This window comes from Eurosta solidaginis, chromosome 4 (assembly GCF_040869045.1).
Source record: "Eurosta solidaginis isolate ZX-2024a chromosome 4, ASM4086904v1, whole genome shotgun sequence".
Lineage (NCBI taxonomy): Eukaryota > Metazoa > Arthropoda > Insecta > Diptera > Tephritidae > Eurosta > Eurosta solidaginis.
The window spans coordinates 162220772-162246802 of record NC_090322.1 but is presented as its reverse complement, the minus strand read 5'-3'; the positions used below and the strand labels follow the sequence as shown (position 1 = coordinate 162246802).

At 37.6% G+C, this 26031-nt stretch overlaps 1 protein-coding gene and 1 long non-coding RNA gene across 4 annotated transcripts in view; one reads left to right on the top strand and one right to left on the bottom strand.

Annotated features, from left to right (window-relative positions):
* LOC137248287 (galactokinase-like) overlaps nt 1-4541 on the top strand; it is a 143589-nt gene extending 139048 nt beyond the window's left edge. For all 3 annotated transcript variants that reach the window (XM_067779161.1, XM_067779160.1, XM_067779162.1), the window contains one exon: nt 4097-4541. In XM_067779161.1, coding sequence (XP_067635262.1) covers nt 4097-4393 — 297 coding nt within the window. In that variant the 3' untranslated portion in view covers nt 4394-4541. The remainder of the gene's footprint in view (nt 1-4096) is intronic.
* Nucleotides 1-26031, bottom strand: part of LOC137250559 (uncharacterized) — a 552581-nt gene that overhangs the window by 128731 nt on the left and 397819 nt on the right. The window lies entirely within an intron of this gene.

Here is a 26031-nt window from a genome sequence, read left to right as displayed (position 1 = left end):
GTCTACAAAGACTAGTATCACCTGTGGTCGAAAATTCAACCAGTGAAATATATTAGATACGATTTATCTAAATAAAAGCTTAAATATAGATTTCTAGGCACCGGATACTCCAATTTCCATTACCATGAGATTGGCCACTATCTACTATCCGTTTTATATTTTGGTCTGTTCCAATTTAAACTTCCTTTCACAGGCGGAGCTGTTTTAAGCCATGCATCATTTACGGTATTTCAGGCTGAGCTCAGGCCAAGGGGGCCACCATCAGCAAACAGTGCACGGCCGATTAATTTTGCGAATACTCAAATGAGCAGCCCCTGACCTAGAGCGGCTAGCGAGGAGGGTTTGGCTTAAAATGCCTCATGCACCCTGTGAACCCCCAGTGACGGGGCGAGTTGATGCCGCCCGTAATTTAAGCATCCACAACCCACATAGTGGCTGCACCGAGGGAATTATTAAGAAAGCTTATATGATAATATATTAAGATTGAGCCCACTAAGGTCGTAAATATGGTATACTGGAATAACGATTTGGATATGTTTGCTAAGAGCAGGCGAATGTGACATTCGGAAATCTTAGTACACGGCTTGACGCCCCGTCAAAACGACTTTCCGGCTAATGTGACATTCGCTTCCGTCCCGTTTAAACCTTGGCAGGTCTTGGGGTACGTTCGAAGTCCGCCATCATTAAGATAGTAATGCAGGTTCGGTTGAGATTCTACCGATTAACGCTGATCTGGCTCTGAACCCAGTTTTCATAAGACACTGCGTTAACCTTCACGTGGCGTCGTTGCCTTCGCATAGATAACTAGGTGACTGTACATGCGGAATAAGATAGCGACCCCAATTGGGGACCCAATCACATTAATGAGTAATAAAATTAAAAATAAACAGCAGGATAAGGAAGCTATTTTCAACCCATTTATGGGGCGAAAGCTACTTCGTTCTCCAGAAGGACCTGATCTATCTGCCGTAGGTCAAAATGTCTTCTTTCTTACTTACATATGAACTAAACATCATTGACGCACCATATATCAGATGCCACGGCCCTGTTAATCAGGTGGCAAATTTTTTTATTTCAATATACCCAAATTGTTGTTAAAAATTGGACCTTAACAATATTGGCAGCTATCTTAAATTTCGATAATATAACCTTAGCGCCCCTGAGCAGCTGATATTTGATATGAAAAGATAAATTTGTATGGGACGTACCACACCACCTCGACAATTATACCTAATTTTCTCCCCTGATATAATATAAATGGTGTATCAGTATGAATGGTCTATTAGTATCTTTACTCTGGCTTTATTAACCTCAGAGTTATTTGATTTTTTATATGTTGATCTATAAAGATCTCAAACCCCCTTTTAAACTGATATGCACTGAAGAAGGCCATTTGTTACCGATGAGTGCAGATAACACATCAATAACTTTTTCATAACACGTCCTTAACTTTTCAATAGTCAATAAATTTTGGTAGCATTTTGATAATAAATCAAAAACTTTTCGATAACATATCGGTAACTTTTCGTTGAAAAAACGATAACTTTCAATATTTTTCAATAAAGAAATCTATAACTTTTTGATAACAATCCAATAACTTTTCAATAACGTATCAATCACAATTCGATAACACGCCAATAAAAAAACCTGTAAAACTTCGATAACTTGTCGATAACAAGTCGATAACCTTTGATAACATAGCCATATCTTACGTTAAATGATCAATTATTTATTTATTAAATTAATTAATTATTAATTATTATTTTTTCCTTATTGACTACAAAATGATTTAGTCAAATAAAAACAATGGTGCGTTTATGGATAAACCGTAAAACAACAAACTATTAATTTATTCAACTTAAACATATGCATTTCGAGCAGACATGCTGTTCATCATCAACGACGCGCTACAAACTTAAGCTTCTACTATTTGATAAGCGAATACTGCATATTTCGTTTGACCAATTATTTGTTCGATAACAAGTCGTCAACTTTTCGATATCAAGTCGATAAATTATCGAGAACTCGTCGATAAAGAATCGACAACTCAGTGGAACCATTGACATTGATAGCAAATTTATAACACTTCGATAAAAAAGCACGAACTCGTTGATAACACTGCTCTACGGCTACACTGACATTTTATATTTTGCCATACTGAAGCAAAGATATATCGAAAACAAGTTTACAACATGTATTTATCTATCTTTATAAGAGTAAGGTTAGGTTAGGTTAAGACAGCGTGAGTGAGAGTTTCCCACACTTCCACTCGGAGACATTTTAGTATATTGTGAGTGCCCTCAGTGAATGCTGGGTGGCGGTAAATTCGTCTAATCAGTCTAGTTGTCCTCAACGAACAATTTGCTTTCTCTGATAAACCTCAAATTTCTCAATCTCTGCCAGACTGTCAAAAAAGCGTGCGCCGGAAGTCTGAGTCATCTTGTTTGCAGTGCTACACAAAGGCAAAGAAATTGATACATCTACTCCTCTTCATACTTATCCTAACAGCTTTTGACCCATGATGACACCAGTAAGCTTTCTCTTTGCAGATTTGTTTTGCTTGAGGAGGAAATTAGTTGCCTTCAACGCGGTTAGACCACAGCAGGTCCCTTGCCCTAATCTTTATTCCTCTAATTTTCTCAGGATATATCCTAGCCGTGGTCGTACGGAACTGCCCGCCTCATTTATGTCTTATATGAATCTGATCCCTAAAACACAAAATTTGTGTAAAGTAAAAGTCTGACTCTGAGGTATTCAGCAATAGCAATTTTTCACTTCATATCATTATTAGAATATACTTGTTTCTGTCATCAGGCCTCGATTTTACGACTAAATTATTTCGAGTTTTCATAAATAAATATTAATTGTGTATGTCATGTTTGAAATAGTTTCATATTGGTATATTTCTAGTATATTTATTGTTTGACATCCACATGTTAAAATTACTAAAAAATAAGTAAGGACGAGACTGTCCTCGGATGTACCTAATAAATTGGTATAAGCAACAATGTATTGAAATTACAAAAATGCATAAGTATAATCTGAACATGGTATGGGATATACCTTATCTTATGTGAACAATAGGTTGTTGCGGATATAAAAAATATATATGTATGACCGATCTTAACAATTTTTCAGTCAAAAATTTGTCGTATTTTTTGAGCATCTTGAAGCTTTTAGCGGCTAAAATGGAAGAAAATCTTCCAGCGGAATAAATTACCACAACTCCCTTTTTCGAAAAGTTGGGAGATATGTGCTATAGTGGTCCGATCCAGTCGGTGCCGACACATGATCAATCGGACACCCAAAAATAGACCAGCTCACAAAATATTATCAAGATATCTCAAGAACTGTGTTCAAACAGTCAGAAAGACGGAAAGACGGACGGACGGACAGGCAGAGAGAGGGACATGGCTAAATTAACTCAGCTCGTCATCCTGATTATTTCGGTATACCCAGCAAGGGTCTATCTCTTTTCCTTTAAAGACTTGAAATTTTGAGATTGTGATGAGAAACTAGTTACAAAAGGCAGTTCGCTGACTAGATGGTTTGCAATTCACACCACTTGTTATGCAGCTCGAAACAAGCTGCAAATATTCCATTCCCCTATCTGAACGTTTTTAAAGGCGCTTAATTTAATATAAACTGACCATCAATTCTGTACTAAGCAACCATTAAATGCCTTTGAGAATTGCGTTGATGAAAATTTAATTTTTAATTTCCACGCCATGTATATACCACATAAATATTTTCTTTATTAAAGCTTGCATTCACATACATTTATTTCGACAAACACACATATAAAATAACACACACTCATATGCTTAACTATTTAATTCAATTGTTCTTTTGTTTTTATATTTTCTTTCTTATTTCTTTCATATATTCTGTACTTCCGGTAACGCATACGACATGGATGCCTGCTACGTGTACTCAACTACTTGGCCATAAAACGCTGCTGTTGTTTCTATTTTGAACACTATTTCTCTATACTCTACAACTTCCGTCGGACCGTTTGCCATTTTTTTATGTACATATATACCTACATATGTATAACTACTGCCAATGCTACCAACATTTCTACCATCAACACCAGATGGGCTCACTAATGAAAGAGTCACATACATCATTACGTGACGATTTCGAAGTATCCTGCCGTGAATTGGATGTTCTGGTTGATGCGGCCATTAATTGTTCCGGTGTTTTGGGATCACGTATGACTGGCGGTGGCTTTGGTGGCTGTACTGTTACGCTGCTGCAACGCGATACTGTTGACTATGTGATTGCTACGATGCGTACAAATTTCACTAAAGAATTCAATAAAGAAGCTGCTGACCGTTTGGAATTTTATATGTGTGTACCCAGTAATGGTGCACGACGTGTTGATTTGTGAGTCAGGAGGGTGGAGTAGTGATGAAATAGACGTTAGCAAGGATGTTGAGAAGTCAGAAGGAAAATTTAATATGTGTGAATGTATATTTACTTGAAGAGAATTAAAAATAAAAAATAATACATGAATGATTTAAGTTCAATTAAAGAAATTTATGCGTTTCTATTTACATTGAAGCGGAAATTTTTGCGTAAAATTTTATTATTGGGGTGCAGAATTTTGCCAGCTCGGGATGAAATCATGGCGTTGGAGAATTCAATTGAATTGAAAATGAAAAAATCAAATTTATTATTTAATATATTTTTTGGGTTTTGTTAATAGCCTTATATGTGTATTTTAAATTTTTTGTTAATTATTATTAACAAAAATAATTTAATATATTTTTGAGCTGTACAATGGAAAAGAAACAAGAGTGGCAATGCAGAGAAATTGAACTACTTAATAATGTTGGGACTGGTGGCGTCTAGCGAATTCTCTTCGCTGTAATGTAATACTCTCCATACTCGCGATAAGTTTTTGGCATTTTAAGGATCTCCTTTTTCACAATAACATCAATTTGTATCTCAGCGCACGAACCCCTTCATAGATGCTAGTTTTGATTGTAGAGAACTCCAATTGGTTGTTGATGGTAGGTAGGTAGGTTGAACTGGCCGGTCCATGAGGAACTCACATAGACTGATTGAGTCCGTAGTGTTACCAGAAGTTTGTTTTAATGACCAAACTGAAAAACCCTATCAAAAACCAAGACCTATGTTATAAAATACCTCCGTCCTCTTGGCAAATACTAGAAGCTTCCTAGGACTTAAGCCACTTGCTGCTTCTAGATCTGACAGCTGTATCACTCCTAATAGCTGGAGTCTTAGCCTGGCAAGTGCAGGACACGAGCACAGAACGTGCTCGATCGTTTCCTCCTCCAACCCGCACTTCCTACATTTGCTATCACTGACCAAGCCTAGTTTAAAGGCATGTGACGCCAGAAGGCAGTGTCCAGTCAGAATACCCTCATGAGTCTACAGTCCTCTCTTTTTAATGATAGGAGCAACTGTGTTAGTCTAAGGTTGTGAGACCTACACATAATCTTCGACACTTTACAGCCCCGCGCTTGAACCCACACCTTTCCCGCTTGGTCGATCATGTCCACCTCTCGACTTCGTTTAATCTCGCCCAATCTAATTGGGACATCTACGGAGCAAGCTTCAAGGGATGCGCCCTTTTTAGTTAGTTCGTCCGCTTTTTCATTCCCATCTATTCCCATATGCCCTGGCACCCAATATAGATGTATGCTTCTCCCTGTCCCGATTCTCTCCAGAGACTGCTTACACTCTAACACGCATTTAGATGCTATGCTATGCGAGATTATTGCCTTAATTGCTGCTTGACTGTCAATATAAAAGTTATCACGGTTGCAGCTTAAGCTATTCTCTTCCAGGGTTTCTACTGCTTTGGTTACGACTAATATTTCCGCTTGGAAAACGCTACAGTAATCCGGGATCTGCTTATTTCCGGATCAGCGCAGTATACCGCAGACCCTACTCCTTCCACTACTTTGGAACCATTGGTGTACACATGTATCGCCTCGTCCGCCATTTGCGCACCCTTGCGCCAACCGTCCACCTCTATTGTGACCTTAAGATCTCCCTCGAAGCGCAGATAGGGAATCATGTAGTCTGTTCGTCTTGTGATTGATGACGCTATACTACTATGGCCATATGGTCGGCGCTCAAGCTGCCCCGTAGCACCGAGGCTGGTTGCGGTCGTTAACGCTTTGTACCAGGTCTACAGGTGGGATGTGCAAAATGGCATACAGTGCAGCTGTCGGGGTTGTTTTCAGGGCTCTCGTAATGCTAAGCATCGATAGTCTGCATACCCCCTCTAATTTTTTGATGTATGTTGTTTTTTGTGTGGCTTTCCAACAAACAAGAACTCCATAGTATAAAATAGGGCTTACATTCGCTGTAAAAACCCAATAAGAAAGAAGGGCGATAGGCCCCACGTACACCCCATCATTCTTTTACATGCATAGAGTGCCGTTGAGGCCTTCTTGACCCTCTCCTCCACGTTGAGCTTCCATGACAGCTTACTGTCTAGGATGATTCCTAAATATTTTGTGCAAGGTTTTTCCTGTAAGGCCACCCCTCCTAACTTACGCCTGGTCCAATTTGGAACCTTGTACCTCTTTGCAAACAAGACCGTATTCGTCTTCTCCGCATTGACTTTCAATCCGACATTAGATGCCCAGGTATGAATATCGCGAAGCACCCCGTTTGTTGATGGTACGAAATAGAAAAAAACCCCTTCACGGGACGGCGGCGTATATTATGAATTTTATAAGATTGTTTCACAACGCTTAATCAAAAAGTTGCTGGCGCTTCTTAATTCAGTAACTAAAAAAACCGTTTCAGCTCTTCTATCTTAGGCAACCTTTTCAAGAAAGATGACTCAAGAAAGGCGCAAACAATAGAGGTTTGCCTCTTTTAGATACGATCTATAAAATCTTTTCTTATCTGGGTGGCATACATTATTGGATCGATGGCAACAATACTTTGGATAAGTTCCAGTGATGATCTGGTCTTATCTTCTGAGCGATCTGAAGCGCTAGAGCAAATGATAAATGCGATTAGTGTGGAAATGGACACTAATTGTCAACTTGAACAATTCAAAAATTATGATAATTGGGAAAGTTAGTGGACATCTTTGCTATTCAAAATGGGTTTATGTTGTTGTTCTTGTAGCGAAAAGGACACTTACCGAAGGCCTAGGGCATGTTATCGATATTGATGTTTGTTTGGCGGATGCAGATCCGGTACATTCCGGTAACAAGCACCATTAAGGTACTATCCCGACCATTTTGGGAGCAATTTGGTATGACCATATGAAACTTTCTAGGCCAATCCCGCTCTCCACACCATAGCTCCATGAGGAGTTTTGGGTTGCCAGAGCCTCGGCTGTTAAAGGAACAGGATTCGCCACGGGTAGCTGAGGTTGACAATTGGGTTGAAAAAGTTATATATTGCGCTCGCAACCCCTTTGTAGTTTTGCAAGCACTCTGTGTCGACCTAAAATCTATTCCGAAGTTACTGCGCCATCCATTTATTTTTTCTTTATTGCCCTCAATTATCACTTGCGAAATACGCCACCAGCGGGGCATGGTTCATCTACACTTATAACCCCCGTTTAGGTTTGTCTCAGAAAATGTAAATCCTCAATGCTGCATGTAAGGATTGGGGGTTTAATTATTTATACCAACTTGACAAACTCCTTACGTTTGTTATAAAAAAAATAGATTTTTCTTTAAGCTAACTCGCCAAATGTTGTATCTAGATACTGGCTTGAAGCCCTTGTATTAATATATGCTTCGCAAATATATGCTTTATGTGGCTCGCTGCTTCGGATTGTCACATTGCAGATTTCCTAGAATTCTAACAGAGGAAACTTGCAAGCTCCTGCACTCATACCTTTCGACGTCTAGCTTTCTTAGCGTTTTTCTTTTCTTGTTTATAGCTGGGCGATTTGGGTTGCGATGACCTAGCGATCTGAGTCAATGCGCCGGGGGCACCACCTATTCGTCATTCTCCGCGTGTACTCTGGCGGAGTCTCTATACCGTTACGAATCCGACACTGAACTCCGCTTAATTTGTTGACTACTCCAACAAATGCCAAATTTGCTGATGCTTTTTTCCCCGTATTGAGACCATCGCACTTCACAAGGACATAAATTAGCCGGGCACCAACCCCATAAAGGGAGCGGAAATTCGAAATACGTTCTCTTAAATCTTAGTCCTCCAAACGTTGCCAATAGTTGTCATTAGTAAATAGTTAACTCTTTGTCCGATGCTTTTGGTGGTTTTAATTGGAAAATTGGCGGCCGCCATGGTGTGATGGTAGCGTGCTCCGCCTACCACACCGAATACCCTGGGTTCACGCCCCGGGCAAAGCAGCATCAAAATTTTAGAAACAAGTTTTTTGAATTAGAAGACAATTTTTCTAAGCGGCGTCGCCCCTCGGCAGTGTTGCCAAGCACTCCGAGTGTATTTCTGCCATAAAAAGCTCTAAGTGAAAACTCATCTGCCTTGCAGATGCCGTTCTTCTGAGTCGGCATAAAATAAGTAGGTCCTGTCCTGCCAATTTGTAGGAAAAATTAAAAAAAGCACGACGCAAATTAAGAAGAGAAGCTCGGTCTTGAAACTCTTCGGAGGTTATCGAGCCTTTCATTTATTTATTTAATTGGATAATGGTTCTACGTCGCGCGACCCAAGCCCAACGTACAACCCTAAAAGTGGAGATGAGAGTATTATCAGATGCTTGTATTTAGCCACACCTTATGGTAGCCAGACGCTACCGATGAAGGCCTCCAGCTATCCCTATAATTGATAATGTCGGTGCAGCTTAGTCGGTCTGTCGCTCTCTCACATAAGATCACCACTAAACTGATGTTCGCAAGCGACCGGCAGTAGTGAGCTACTTGAAATGCATGCAAAAGAATCTCTCTGGCCATTCCCTGTGAGTCAAAAGTTATTCCCACTTGCGTTGACTTCTACACACATTCAGCAGCAATTCTGGAAGGTTTAACTAACAAATTAAGCTATACGTTGCCGGTTTCGTTTCCTGACTTAAAAAAACTCTCTGCAAAATACAGGTGGCTTGCCGAAATACCTGCCACTGAAAGTCTTCTTATGACTCTTGAGTACCACCTAAATTTTGGGCCACACAATATGAGCGACCACAATGAAATGCTGAACAGTAAGTTTTTGATGAACTGTTAATAACCGGGATATCCCATTAAACAACTGCTTCATCCAGCTCCACATTCCAGAACGAAAAGAAAACCTCGTACCACAACGAAATCCGCCACCTTTTAGCTCAACTCTTTATATAGGAGGCCCTAGATTTAATCCACACTTATTCGATAAATACCTTCGCTAGGTTGCGCCAGGTGAACTCCGTTATCAATAGACGCCTTCTTACCCTTGCAGAAGAAAAAAGCAGACTATCAACTTAGACAAAAGTCAAACTGGTTCTACTTCGTTCTGGATACTGTTAAGGTTAACCTCTTACATGTCCAGAATCAACCCCGACATACGTGATGTGTGGCCTGCATGCGATGTGCACTCACATGATACCAACCATCTTGCACCATTGCAATGTTGAACTAACGCCTCTAAACCTTTTCCTGCTGGTCCACCCCTGCTGAAATTGCAGTTTCCTTGAACTCCCTTTAGAGGATATTGATACCAATTTGTGAGTGGTCGCACCTATTGTATGGGCGACATACTACTACTACGACGATAACAACAACATTGTCGCAAAATCTTATTTATTTTATATAAATGATCTATATACGCCATAGTATGAGTCATTCTCTATACTTGTTTCGTTAAAATAAAAATATACAACAACTATGGCATACTTTTTGATTTATGCTACAATTCAGGCCGAGTATAAAATGCAACACTGTGTTGTGAACGCCGCGACTCAAATTGGAAAAGAAGCTTGGCATTAATCTCCCCGGAGATACATCGCACCTAGTTTTTATTAATTTTTTTAACCGAATTAACTTCATAAACTTGATAGCAACTTTAAATAAAAAGTGAATACGACTTCACAGTTTTTATACTCAGCTGAGCAGAGCTCACAGAGTATATTAATTTTGTTCGCATAACGGTACCCCGTAAACAAATCGATCGCATAAACAAATCGATATAGATATAGACTTCTATATATCAAAATGATCTAAAAAAATAAATTCATTTAGCTATGTTCGTCCGTCCGTCTGGCCGTAAACACGATAACTTGAGTAAATTTTGAGGTATCTCAATGAAATTTGGTATGTATGTTCCTGGGCACTCATCTCAGATCGCTATATAAAATTAACGAAATCGGACTATAATCACGCCCACTTTTTCGATATCGAAAATTTCGAAACCCCGAAAAAATGCGATAACTCATTACCACAGACGGACAAAGCGATAAAACTTGGTAGGTGGGTTGACCTTATGACGCAGAATAGAAAATTCGTAAAATTTTGGACAATGGGCGTGACAGCGCCCAGTTTTAAAAGAAGGTAATTTAAAAGTTTTGCAAGCTGTAATTTGGCGGTTGTTGAAGATATCATGATGAAATTTGGCAGGAACGTTACACCTATTACTATATGTGTTCTAAAAAAAATCATTAAGTTCTGATGACAAACACGCCCACTTTAAAAAAAATTTTAAAATCCAACAAAAAGAAATTGAATATCTTTACAGTATATAAGTAAATTATGTCAGCATTCAACTCCATTAATGATATGGTGCAACAAAATACAAAACTAAAAGAAAATTTCAAAATGGGCGAGGCTCCTTTTTGTTTTAATTTGTCTAGAATGCTTTCAATACCATAAGCCCAACAAAAATTTACCAATCCTTATAAAATTTGGTAAGGGCACAGCTTCTATGACGATAATTATTTTCTGTGAAAATGGGCGAAATCGGTTGAAACCACGCCCCGTTTTTATACAGGCCGTTAACACGATAACTTGAGCAAAAATCGATATATATTTACTAAGCTTAGTTCACGTACTTATCTAAACTCACTTTATCTTGATACTAAAAAAGGGCGAAATCTGACTATGACCACGCCCACTTTTTCTATATCGAAAATATCGAAGAAAGATAGCAAAGACAAGTTGCTCCACTTTTTAGTATTACCATTTGTATGTATCTATGAAAAGCACAATTTTGTCTCCAATGCTACCAGCTGAGTATATAATGTTTGGTTACACTCGAACATAGCCTTCCTTACTTGTTTTTTTTTAAATACTTCCTTTATTTCAGATTTTTACTAAACTGTAAATATTTTTGAACAAAAGATGCTAAAATAAAAACTTTTCATTACTGCCCAAAGTAAAAATAAGTTTTATCTGTGTTAAGTTTGCATATAGAATTTGTTCAGCGGAAAGTTACCTACTGCGAAGTCAACATGCATCTCTATCAATTAAAAAAATAAAATAAAATAAAATAAAATAAAATAAAATGAAGTACGTGAAACTGTATGGAATATGCTAAGCTTGTATTGTAAATATGGAGGAAGCACAAACTTTTATAAGCTCAAGAAATATGTAGTACCTTAAAAGAATTTTCAATTAATTTTTAAAGATATTAAGTGCGAATAGAAACTTAATAAGTAAGGACGGGACTGTCTTCGGCTGTGCTGAAGACTTCATACCTTTCATGAATGGGGCTGGACAATAATCTTATCCCGTTCGTAATATCCAAATAATCGGATGTATAAGATAAGAAATATATAGTGAACAGATGTACATACCTAAACGATTTTAAGATAAATATAAAATACAAAATGGCAAAAAAAACCCCTTATCTGAACGATCGGTTGTATGGAATATATATTATATATAGCTCCGATCAAAGTGATTTTTTCAGGATATCTTCTATGATATATTGAAATATATATCACTGAGTTTTACTTTTATACTTTCTAAATTGCGGCAGGAGTGACAAAAATCGTCTTATCTGAACGACCGGTTGTATGGGAGGTATATGTTATAGTGGTCCGATTCTACCGGATCCGCCAAATGTCTAATATAATACAAAAATACATCCTTGTGCCAAATTCCATTGAGATATCTCAAAATTTCAGGGACTAGTTTGCGTTCAAACAGACAGACCGACGGACAGACGGACATGGCTATATCAACTCAGTTCGTCGCCCTGATCAATTCGGTATACTTAATGGTGAGTCTATCTTCTATATTTCTCAACGTTACAAACATCGGACCAAAGTTAATATACCATTTCATGTTCACGAAAGGTATAAAAATATGCATGAAGTGGAAAAAATCCCTAAAATCCGAATACTGCGTAAAAGGAAAAAGTTGTAAAGAGAAAACGAGTTAAGTTCAAAATTTAAGGAGCTTTTTAGTAAGAGCTTGTCAGAAATTAATACGCTCAAGTGATTATCTTCTGCTGGCAGCTGCAGTGTAGTGAACGCGTTTAATAAAGTAAGAAAAAAGATGGAAACGTGATCGCCGGATATGAAAACTTACCTCACGAGCAGCTCCAAAAATATAAACAACTAACTTGCGGCAGCCTGTAAAGTATTTGCTTTCTAAAGCAGATATCATAAACTATTAGCATCGTACAGAAATATTAAATTTTGTTTCGCAGTACGATCGTCTAGCAAATAGTTACAATAAAAAAAATTGAATATTCCGTTTTCTTGTTGAAAAAACTGTTCGGCCACAATATCAGGTCGAAGGGTGCTCTCAGTACATTATAAAATATTCAAGAATATGTTTATGAACACTCGTATCAAACTCATTAAAATGCCCAATAAAACTTATAAAAATTAATCCGTTACTCAATATAGCAGCTCGCTCCAACTCGTAATTGCCCAATAACCATGAAAAACTCGCAAATTAAATGATTTTTGAAACAAGTTTGCAAGGCTTACGAGCTTTGCGAGGGAATTGCAAGCGTTCATGAGTTGCCCTTTTATAAAACAATTGGATTATACTGAATTGTATACTGGCTAATTGACTCATATCTTTAGAACAGTAAAATAATGTTAGCTTTTCTGATTTAAAAACTGAGTTTCGATCTTGGATCGTAAAACGTAATAATGGTCCCGTTTAATCTACTATGGGCCAAATCTTTATGATACACTAAATTTTTAAGACCACTCATAAATTATTCCAGGGAACCTTTGGATAGACTTATAAAGCAACTGCGAGAAACGCCTAAATGGTTAAACGCCATTTAATAATGATGGCGCTTTCTTTTAAAATTTCCCAAATTATTACTTTTTTTCGGAAGCCAATCTATAAGTGTATTTCGATGTTCTTTTTGAAGTATTTTTGTATGGGAACTCAAATTGCCAATTGTAGAAAATCTTAAGAATTGCATGCAGGAAATATTCATATAAAAAATTATTCCTTTCCTCCCCACTTCTTTTCTTTTCTCCTTTCCTTCCTTTGATAGCGTGCTCCGCTCTCTATGCTGAAGATCCTGGATTCAAGACCCGGGCAAAAAACATCGAAAATGCAGAAATTTTTTCTAAGCGGGTTCAAACAATCTGAATGTATTTCTGCCATGAAAAAATTCTAATTGAAAATTCCCGTTCCGCTAATTTGAAGGATGAAAAGGAGCACATTGCAAATTGGAATAGTAGCTCGGCGTAAAATCTCTTGCGCCTTGTATTTCTTTTTTATACTTTTCATGAACATGAAATGGTATATTAACTTTGGTCCGATGTTTGTAACGTTGAGAAATATAGAAGATAGACTCATCATTAAGTATACCGAATTGATCAGGGCGACGAACTGAGTTCATATAGCTATGTCCGTCTGTCCGCCCGTCTGTCTGTTTGAACGCAAACTAGTCGCTCAAATTTTGAGATATCTCAATGAAAGTTGGCACAAGGATGTATTTTTGTATTATATTAGATATTTGTCGGATCCGGTAGGATCGGACCACTATTACATTTATCTCCCATAAAACCGATCGTTCAGCGATTTTGGTCATTCCTTACGCTATTTTTAAAGTATAAATACGAAACTCGGTGATATATATTTTAATATATCATAGAAAATTTTCTGAAAAAATCACTTTGATCGGAGCTATATATAGGATATATCCCATACAACCGATCGTTAAGATAGAAAGATTTTTGGCAATTTCTCCCTTAATTTCCAATATAAAAACGTTAAACTTGGTGATATTTATTCTAATATATCATAGAAGATTTCATGAAGAAATCATTTCGATCGGAGCTATATATAATATATATCCCATACAACCGATCGTTCAGATAGAAAGATTTTTGCCCATTTCTCCCTTAATTTAGAAAGTATAAACGTGAAACTCGGTAAGATTTTTGGAAATTTCTCCTTTAATTTAGAAAATATAAACGTGAAACTGGGTGATATATATTGTAATATGTCATAGAAGATTTCCTGAAAAAATCACTTTGATCGGAGGTATATATAGTATATATCCCATACAACCGATCGTTCAGATAGAACGATTTTTGGCAATTTCTCCTTTAATTTAGAAAATATAAACGCGAAAATCGGTGATATATATTTTAATATATCATAGATGATTTCATGTAGAAATCATTTCCATCGGAGCTATATATAATATATATTTTTAGATTTTTAGCCATTTCTTCCTTAATTTCCAATACAAAAACGTTAAACTTGGTGATATTATTCTAATGTATCATAGAAGATTTCTTGTAAAAATCATTTCGATCGGAGCCATATATAATATATATCACATATATCCGATCGTTCAGATAAGGGGGTTTTTAGCAATTTTTTAATTTATATTTATCTTAAAAATCGTTTAGGTATGTACATCTGTTCACTATATATTTCTTATCTTATACATCCGATTATTTGGAGGATACGAACGGGATAAGGTTATTGTTCATCCCCATTCATGAAAGGTATGAAGTCTTCGGTACAGCCGAAGACAGTCCCGTCCTTACTTGTTATTTATTCCTTCCTTTTGTTTCGCTTCCTTTTCTTGCTTGACTTGCTTTGCCTTGATTTTCTGTCTGATTTTCCTTATATAAACTTTACTGTACAGAGTGGTGACAACATTTGTGTTTGTATTTTGTATGATTCCATACATCACACATACCACTCATTATTCCTCATATAGCATATAGTAGTACTAGGTACGGCTACGTCTAAGCTATCGCTTATTCAGGATTCCCCCATATCGTGAGCAAATTCCATAAAACAAGTAAGGAAGGTTAAGTTCCGGTGTAACCGAACATTACATACTCAGTTGAGAGCTATGGTGACAACATAAGGGAAAATAACCATGTAGGAAAATGAACCGAGGGAAACCCTCGAATGTGTTTGTATGACATGTGTATCAAATGAAAGGCATTAAAGAGTATTTTATGAGGGAGTGGGCCATAGTTCTATAGGTGGACGCCATTTAGGGATATAGCCATAAAGGTGGATCAGGGTTGACTCTAGAATGCGTTTGTACGATATGGGTAACAAATGAAAGGTATTAATGAGTATTTTAAAAGGGCGTGGACCTAAGTACTATAGATGGACGCCTTTTCGAGATAAAGGTGGGCCAGGGGTGACTCTAGAATTCGTTTGTGCAATATGGGTATCAAACGAAAGGAGTTAATGAGTATTTTAAGAGGGAGTGGGCCTTAGTTCTATAGGTGGAGGCATTGTCGAGGTATCGCAATAAAGGTGGACCAGGGGTGACTCTAGACTTTGTTTGTACGATATGGGTATCAAATGAAAGGTGTTAATGAGTATTTTTAAAAGGGAGTGGGCCTTCGTTTTATAGGTGTTCGCCTTTTCGAGATATCGTCATGAAGGTGGACCAGGGGTGACTTTAGAATTTGTTTGTATGATATGGGTATCAAATGAAAGGTGTTAATGATTATTTTAAAAGGGCGTGGGGCTTAGTTCTATAGGTGGACCCCTTTTCGAGATATCGCCATAAAGGTGGACAGGGGTGGCTCTAGAATTCGTTTGTGCAATATGGGTATCAAACGAAAGGAGTTAATGAGTATTTTAAGAGGGAGTGGGCCTTAGTTCTATAGGTGAACGCCTTTTCGAGATATCGCCATAAAGATGGACCAGGTGTGACTCTAGAATGCGTTTGTACGATATGGGTGTCAAATGAAAGGTGTTAATGAGTATTTTAAAAGGGAGTAATCCTTAGTTCCATAGGTGGACGCCGTTTCGAGATATCGCCATAAAGGTGGACCAGGGGTGACTCTAGACTTTGTTTGTACGATATGGGTATCAAATGAAAGGTGTTAATGAGTATTTTTAAAAGGGAGTGGGCCTTCGTTCTATAGGTGTTCGCCTTTTCGAAATATCGCCATAAAGGTGGACCAGGGGTGACTCTAGAATGAGTTTGTACGATATGGGTATCAAATTAAAGGTATTAATGAGAGTTTTAAAAGGGAGTGGTGGTAGTTGTATATGTGAAGGCGTTTTCCAGATATCGACCAAAATGTGGACAAGGGTGACCCAGAACATCATCTGTTGGATACCGCTAATTTATTTATATATGTAATACCTGCCAAGATTTTAAGGGTTTTTTATTTCGCCCTGCAGAACTTTTTCATTTTCTTCTACTTAATATGGTAGGTGTCACAATCATTTTATAAAGTTTTTTCTAAAGTTATATTTCGCGTCAATAAAACAATCCAATTACCTTACCATATTTCATCCCTTTTTTCGTATTTGGTATAGAATTATGGCATTTTTTTCATTTTTCGTAATTTTCGATATTGAAAAAGTGGGCGTGATCATAGTCGGATTTCGGCCATATTTTATACCAAGATAAAGGGACTTCAGATAAGTACGTGAACTAAGTTTAGTTAAGATATATCGTTTTTTGCTCAAGTTATCGTGTTAACGGCCATGCGGAAGGACAGACGGACGAATGTGTATAAAAACTGGGCGTGGCATCAACCGATTTCGCCCATTTTCACAGAAAAGAGTTAACGTCATAAAATCTATGCCCTACCGAATTTCAAAAGGATTAGTTTATTTTGTTTCGACTTATGGCGTTAAAAGTATCCTAGACAAATTAAATGGAAAAGGGCGGAGCCACGCCCATTTTGAAATTTTCTTTTATTTTTGTATTTTGTTGCACCATATCATTACTGCAGTTGAATTTTGACATAATTTACTTATATACTGTAAAGATATTAAATTTTTTGTTAAAATTTTACTTAAAAAAATTTTTTTTTTAAAAGTGGGCGTGGTCCTTCTCCGATTTTGCTAAATTTTTATTAAGCGTACATATAGTAATAAGAGTAACGTTCCTACCAAATTTCATCATGATATCTTCAACGACTGCCAAATTACAGCTTGCAAAAGTTTTAAATTACCTTCTATTAAAAGTGGGCGGTGCCACGCCCCTTGTCCAAAATTTTACTAATTTTCTATTTTGCGTCATAAGTTCAACTCATCTACCAAGTTTCGTCGCTTTATCGGTCTTTTGTAATGAATTATCGCACTTTTTCGGTTTTTCGAAATTTTCGATATCGAAAAAGTGGGTGTGGTTATAGTCCGATATCGTTCATTTTAAATAGCGATCTGAGATGAGTGCTCAGGAACCTGCATACCAAATTTCAGCAAGATACCTCAAAATTTACTCAAGTTATCTTGTTAACGGACGGACGGACGGACGGACGGACATGGCTCAATCAAATTTTTTTTCGATCCTGATTATTTTGATATATGGAAGTCTATATCTATCTCGATTCCTTTATATATGTACAACCAACCGTTATCCAATCAAACTTAATATACTCTGTGAGCTCTGCTCAACTGAGTATAAAAACTTACAAAGCATTACAAGCGTATTGTAAATTTCAACACTTGGATATTACGTACATTAATCCAAAACAAACATACACATATGCACTCATATATTGAATTAGCTCTACGTTTGTTTGAATTCTTCTTCCATCTTGAGCGTATTTTTGCACCATAGGATTATTTTTTGTTGCTGCTACTTTTTTTTATTTGTGATTTCCTGCAAATTCTTGGCGTACCGAATATTGGTTATTTTCCCTCAACTTTTTTATTTTCTATTATTATGATTATTGTTATTGCGATTGTACTGTGCTGTTGGTCTGTCAGTTCTAGGTTAATAACTCATCATAATCACTAAATTTATCATCACAGCAGCACTTCGTTTACATTTTTGTTTGCTTTGTTCTTATTTGTCGTCTTTACTTTCTGTATTAGGTGAATGTGTGTCAGAATAGGTCATAGAAGTCTGTTGTTACTGTTTCAACAGCACCTAAAACACCAAATGACAGATTTGAATTTTCACACTCTTGCTATGACTTGTTTACAATTTTTGATTTTGTTGTTTCTCTTAGTGTTGATGCTGTGGTGGTAGTTTATTTATTTATTTTTTGTTGTAAATTATAATTTTGTTTCTACACATCTTAGCATAACAGATCTTGAATATGCTCCCTCTCCCAACAATGTTCGTGTTTCTTTGAATTTCCTTATCCACGCTGAGCCCATGTAATATTTGGTACACTAGTTCCTCTTTTTTCTTGCAATATTTTAGTTCAATTTAATTTTTATTGTATCTAAACTTCCTAAGAATTTTTAACTGTTCATTTTTTTTTTCTAACTGTCCGAAATTTCTTTCACTGCAATTGGTATTTTGCGAATTTTTTATTCTTTTAGTTATTTTTTTTTTGTCCACTCTAATGTGATTTGTCAAAATTTGTCGTTGCTTTTGTTATTCGGTTTTATGTCGTCCTTTATGTTTTTGTTTTTCTTTTTCGTTCTTTATTCTCTGGGCTCTTGAAACTTTGCGAAACGTTTCATGGGACTAGGCACATAACAACATAGATATAAATGTATAATATATGTATATATTAACTGAAACATATATTTAGGTTCATGAAAGAGTATTACCAATTGTTCTTATACACATCAAAAAACAGCACGGTTTATAATTCAGATTTAGGTTTTAAAATTAGTTCTACTTAAACAGCGCCACACCTTATTATATACATATTTTAAGTTTGGTGGTGCAAGATCACAAAACATGTGTGATTAGGATAATAACCCGATTCGCGGGAAAAACCTATAGAAAAGGCAGCTTTTGCACAAACTGGATCGTTTTCCAACTAAGGGAGGCTCATTTTATGTTCCAAAAGGCTACTAACATGTGGCTTAAAGTTTCGTTCGTTTAGAATATACCATCCCTTCATAATGAATTAATGTGTCTTATGACACTATATTTTTCTCTGAGAATAACTCCTTTTTATAAAGCCGTTATGGTATGTACGCGGCGTGTTCAACAAGTATCACGAATTTTGTGTTTTTCAAAATTTTTTTATTTATTCATAAATATCCAATTTGTCCCCTTCTAAGTGATCTCCATGAGATATTATACACTTGTGCAAACGGGTTTTCCAATCTTCTAAGCACTTCAAAAGATAATTTTTATCTTGTTCAGTTCCTCCTTCGATGCCGTATTTATCTCGTCAATCGTAACGCAGCGTCGTCCTTTCATGGGCTTCTTCAGTTTAGGGAACAAGAAAAAGTCACAGCGAGACAGATCTGGGGAATACGGTGGCTGCGGCATCATTATTGTCTTGTTTTGGACAAAACGTCGCGTCGAAATTGAGCAATTTTGGTACGAATTTCGCAGCGACCCTTCTCATGCCCAAATCATTAATAAAAATCGAATGGCACGAGCCATCGATATGTCTATGTCCTCAGCAACTTCTCTACCGGTGATTTGACGATTGACCAATACCATTTTCTTCACTTTAACAATTTTTTTGTCTGTTCTTGAAGTGCTCGGGTGTCCGGAACGCTGTACGTCATTAATATCTTCTCGGCCTTCTGAGAACATTTTGTGCCACCGGTAAACGTTGCTTCGGTCCAAGGTAGCTTCTCCGTGTGCCATAGTCAACATTCGGAATGCATCCGCGTTCTTAATTTTGTTTTTCACAAAAAATTTGAGACAGGATCTTTGATAAATTTATTATTTTTTTTTTTAATCGAAGATGAACAAAAACACGTGCAAGCAAAGCAGCTGTCAACAATTAAGTGAACATTCAAAAAGGCCGAGCTTGGCGGCATAAGTGAGAGACATGAGTGCCAACATAAAGCCACAAAAAAATCGAAATTCGAATATACATAACCCGCAAAAATTCAAAATTCGAGATACTTAGGCCTTAAAAAGGACTTGTTCTAAAACGACATTTTCACCAAGTCCCAGGGAGAGCAACATCAGAGGAAGGCGGCATTAAATCAAGCACCACCTTTGCTTTGTTTCATCCTTTAGCATTTTTACTTCTTTCGTGAGGATGAAATGGTGTACTGTAGGTGCTAATAGGTTTGAAATTCCGACACATTCATGTTTAGCTTTATTCATGAATGGTATGAAGTCCCCAGATGTGCCGATGCTTACTTGGTCTTTAATTGAATGGTTAGTTAGGGGTGCGGGTTCAAGCCTTCCCAAACTGAAACATTTTTTTATTTCCATTTTTTACCTCTCTGAGCTTAGAAACGGAAAACTTATTCATGAAATATGACCATCCTTTCTTATGTAGGCTACCTTGATACAAAAATGTATTTTTTATTCGCTTGAAATGTTTCATATTTGCAGTTGATTCTCAAACACCTTATGAAATATTTTAAATATAATAACTGTTACTGCTTACATATATAGCCAAAGTGGAGAAGTTTCTTTACAAATATTTTTTTTTTAATTTGTTTTTTTATATTCTTATTAATGATAATAAGAGAAAATATGTTCAAAAACAATTGACCTTTAATGCCCTACAAATAAACGACATCAAATAAAACACAAACAACACGCGGCCACCGTGGTGTGATGATAGCGTGCTCCGCCTATCACACCGTATGCCCTGGGTTCAACTCCCGGACAAAGCAACATCAAAATTTTAGAAATAAGATTTTTCAATTAGAAGAAAATTTTTCTAAGCGGGGTCGCCCCTCGGCAGTGTCTGGCAAGCGCTCCGATTGTATTTCTGCCATGAAAAGCTCTCAGTGAAAACTCATCTGCCTTGCAGATGCCGTTCGGAGTCGGCATAAAACATGTAGGTCCCGTCCGGCCAATTTGTAGGGAAAAATCAAGAGGAGCACGACGCAAATTGGAAGAGAAGCTCGGCCTTAGATCTCTTCGGAGGTTATCGCGCCTTACATTTATTTTTTTTAAATAAAACACAATGAGTTTTTGAAGTGAGAAGCAAAAACTGGAAGAAAACATAAAACATTATTGAAGAGAACGATAAACAAAAAACACAAGCCGTACTTAAAATGAGCACACAAAATTCACTTCAAACTTCATTGTTCATAAAATGCGAACGATGGATATGAGAAATATGTTCTCCAAAAAAAAAAAAAAAAAAAAAAAGACCATAACTGACGGCTTTCAGAAAGCTGCCTTAACAGACTTTCGTCAACGGATTTTCTTGGTTTAAGACTTATTTCGTTCCATTAAGTGCGATTATTCTCTGAGTGTTATCTTATGCGGAACACCAAATAGAGAAGATCAGTTCAAATGCCGTATGGAAAACGCCCTATTTCAGAAAACCTTTGAATAACGCCCTATTTCAGAATTTGTTTCAAAATTCCCCAGATAATATCAAAATGTTATTAATTTGAGCTAAGGTAGGGCGTTTTAGAAACAAATTCTGAAATAGCGCGCTATTCACACGTGTCCGGAATGGGGACTGAGATAGGGTATTATTCCACTCAGTAGTCGAGTTTCTTTTATATTTTAACATTTTTTTTGAGAAATTACTTTATGACTTGGAATTTTTTTAGTTTGATTTCTTTATTTCAATTTCACAGTTAAATTAGCAGCTATGACAGCGCTAAGCTGGTTAATAGCAAATCTAAACAAAATAGGCAATTATTAGTTAGCTTTTTTAGCAACTGATAATTTTTTCTGCAGGGTTTACCATGCAAGCGAAAAACATTTCTGCCTTGCGGCTGTCGAGTTGGCATAAAAAATGTTGGTGCCGTACTGCTAATTTGTGGGAAAAATTTAAAAGTGGCCCGGGGCCAATTGAAACGAAATTTTGATCTAAGCCCATTCGGACATATACTCTTAGCTTCATCACTATAATTCTTGTTATCACCTGTGCAATTCTTTGCTGGGTATTTCTGTGTGTATTTGTATTTATCCTTTTTCTGTATTCATTCGTTTGTCTTCTGCGTGTATTGTTCTGATACCGTTAATCTCCATTGTAATCATTTGCGATTTTTCATCACATGTTCTACCAATAAATCAGTATTTCTTTCATCGCTTGCATTATTTGCACTTTATGTCATTTGAATTAGTCACATATATCAGCTCATAACGGTTTTTGTTGATTTGATAAGTATATCCGTATTTGTTCGCTCCAGATGACCATTAGAGTATATTTTTTTATGTCGTATTTTTTGTCAAGCTTAACTACTCCGAATATTTGGGAAGCATTTTCTACTTTTTTATGTTCCCCTATTTCTGGAAGCAGCAATGAATTAATTTAAGAGTACTCAGTGGTACGCTTGAATGCCTAGGTGGTTAGGTTAGGTTAGAGTGGCTACCGGTGCGAGCACCAGTGCACTTAGGTCCAAAAAGGTCCCATTGTGATACCACGTGGAACGCTCCCCTACTCAAACCAACATGTCAATTCAGCAAATGTCAAGAATTTTTTGGGTTCCAACTTAGCCAGATCACAAAGATCGTCAAAGAAGGGAGATCCCAGAGATATCTTCCTGTTGTTGTTGTTGTTTTTTTTTTTTGTATTAACGATAAAGACACTCGCCGAAGGCTTTGGGGAGTGTTATCGATGTTGACGGTCCTTTGCGGGATACAGATCCGGTACGTTCCGGTAACAAAGCACCATTAAGGTACTAGCCCGACCATATCGGGACCACATTAAACTTTCAAGGCCATCCCTCCCTCCCCACCCCCTAGTTCCATGAGGAGCTTGGGGTCGCCAGAACCTCATCTGCTAATGAAACAGGATTCGCCGCGGGTAGGTGAGGTTGACAATTGGGTGGGAGAAGCTATATATTGCGCTGGAAACCCCTTGAGAGGGTTGCGATACACAACCCCTTGAGTTCCTTTCTTGCTCTTGCGCCAAAGCGCAGCACAATCCCCAGAAAATGCTTGATTGTTTCTACCTCCTCCTCGTCTTTGTAGCTCCTGCAGTAAATATTATAGGAAGCACCCAGCTGTTGTGCATGCTTCCCGATTGCTATGTGGCCGGTTATAAGTCCAACAACCAGATATATGCACCCCCTTCCAAGAAGAAGCAGACTTCTTGAGTGTCTCGCGTTCCACTCAGGTCACACGAGCTTAGTGTGGTAGCAGGATTCAAGATGGCTCCATCTAAAACCCGCTTCCTTAAGGAAAATCACTTTCAAGGTGAGGTTACAGGTGCGAGCGGCATGCTCAATCCCTTCCAGGACAACGAAAGCGGAACGGATGTACCTTACCTCTTGCAAGTTCGTCTGCCTTCTCATTGCCCGGTATATAGGAGTCTCCAGGCACCCATAGCAGACTGGAGGAAGATTGCTCTGTGATCTCGTTAAGAGATTAGCGGCACTTTTCTACTGTCCTAGACTTACATATGACCGATCCAAGCGCTTTTGTGCAGCCTGGCTGTCAGAGTAAATACAAATTTGAGTATAGCCGTGAACAGATTTCTCAGGTGATCAATGGCTTCATTTATAGCAACCAGCTCCGCCTGAAAGACGCTGCAATAATCGGGTAGGCTTAAGGATAGATTCTACCCTATTTGAGTTGCAAAGACCCTGCTGTCCACCTTTTTATACAGTTTGGAGCCGTCAGTATATACCTGCAGCCTATCGCTCCGGTGTGGCGGCTCCTTCGACCAATAATCCCTATCCGGTATAACAACGTCGTATTTCATAACAAAAGATATATTCGGAACGCAATAGTCCCGACGAAGGAGACTCCAGATTCTCATTGTCTCTCCAGCCGGATAACTCTCGCAGCCGTAGAGCAGAAAAGGCCGCACATTGCTTGGCCATTAAATCTATTGACAAAACATTAAAAATAATATCCATCGCCTCTGCATGGATTGTGCGCAGGACATCCCCCACCTGACTAGAGCACTTCTTTGTACCTTCTGGAATACCCGTAGGTTTGATTTAGTATCTAAACTCGTCCGAAAGACCAATGCGCCGTATAAAATGATTAGTCTAACCACTGCAGTGTAGAGCCGCAGGGTAATACCTGGTGATAGTCCCCATCTTTGCGCAACAGCTCCCCTACAGCTGTACAGTGCCACCGTTGCTTTCCTCACAGGCTCCTGAGCGTTTTCCTTCCAGGATAGTTTCCTATCCAAAATTACTCCTAGGTATTTGGCAGAGTCCCTCAGTGTCAGGGTCGTAACTGCTAGCACCGGCAGCTGCAACGCAGGTATCATATATTTCCTAGTGAACAGAACCAGTTCAGTGTTACCTGAAATGACCGATAGACCTCTACTCCTGGTCCAGTTCAATGCCTAACAGCATAAAAAAAAATTTTTAATTGAGGTATTATATTTTCATAAAGACCTCGATTGCATTTTTTGTGATAACCTTTCAGATGGAAAGTTTTATTTATAGGTGACGATGAAATTTTTCATCTTGCACTTCTTTTTATTTTTTGCTGCTCTGTTAAGTAGACCTTAAAGAAGTTCGGAGCCATGAGACTTTGGTTTACCAAAGCTTGCCTTTTATATATATATAAAGGCTTTCTCCAATACCCGATCTCTGAATCTTTACTTTCCCCTTGCTCTTTTTCTTGCATCTCCTGATTTTTTCCCTTTTCTCATCAGTATTATTATATTTTTACTTATTTCTACCTTTCCCAAATCATATCGTTCTCCTTCCCTCTATGCTCAATATCTTCTTCTTAGTCCCATACATGAACTCAATTTTTCAGAACCAAGGCTGGCGTAGCACCATCTTCATCGTTTGAAGGTTCACTATAGCAAATGAATGATAGTTCAACAAACTGGTACACGTAGCTAGTATTTCTTTTTCTATAAAGAATCGTTGTGTTCTTCCATAATTCGCAACTTAAATATACCCGAAAGGCGGCCGCCGTGGTGCGATGGTAGCATGCTCCGCCTAACACACCGTATGCCCTGGGTTCACACCCCGGGCAAAGCAACACCAAAAATTTAGAAATAAGGTTTTTCAATTAGAAGAACATTTTTTTCAGCGGGGTCGCCCCTCCGCAGTGTTTGCCAAGTGCTCCGAGTGTATTTCTGCCATGAGAAGCTGTTAGTGAAAACTCATCTGCCTTGCAGATGCCGTTCGGAGTCGGCATAAAACATATAGGTCCCGTCCGGCCAATTTGTAGGGAAAATGAAGAGGAGCACGACGCAAATTTGAAGAGAAGCACGGCGTTAGATCTCTTCGGAGGTTATCGCGCCTTACATTTATTTTTTATTTATTTAAATAGACGCGAATATTGAATTAGAAACTGCATATTTTTTGGTACGTGATAGGACCACCTTTTTAAAATTTTATGTAGTTTTTGTTTTGCGGCGAAATGAAACTACCCGAAAAATGGTATAGCTAATTGTTAAAAATTGTCTATGGCTTCCAAGCCACACAATCTTTTCCGAGACTGTATATGAGGACTGCTTTCAGTAAGTATGAGTTTTGAAATGTACAATTTGAATGAAGAAAATGTGTACATTTTAAAATTCAGTTATTTAATCTACCGCCAGATGACTATATAGTACAAAAGTCTTCAAGTACCATTTGTATACTCTAAACATATTTCGAGTTATGAAAAAAAAAGAGTACAGCTACTTGCAAAAGGGGACTTCGAACACTCTAGCTCAAGTAAAATAAAACTAAGAGAGAATACCTGAGTATTATCGGTAGGATTGGCTTAAACTTACGTATACTTAAAATACCAAAACATATTGAAAGAGCAATAAAAACATTTCATATGGAAAATATCCAGCGAACTGGAAGCTAAACATAGCCTAGAGTATCAAACGAGCTTACGAAGCTGTAAAAGCCCGTAATCTAATGCTAGGAAAAAAGTGGGGTCCAAGGTCAGAACTCTCGAAATGTATGTTTAAGGTTATAGAGGCGTTACCAACATACGGAT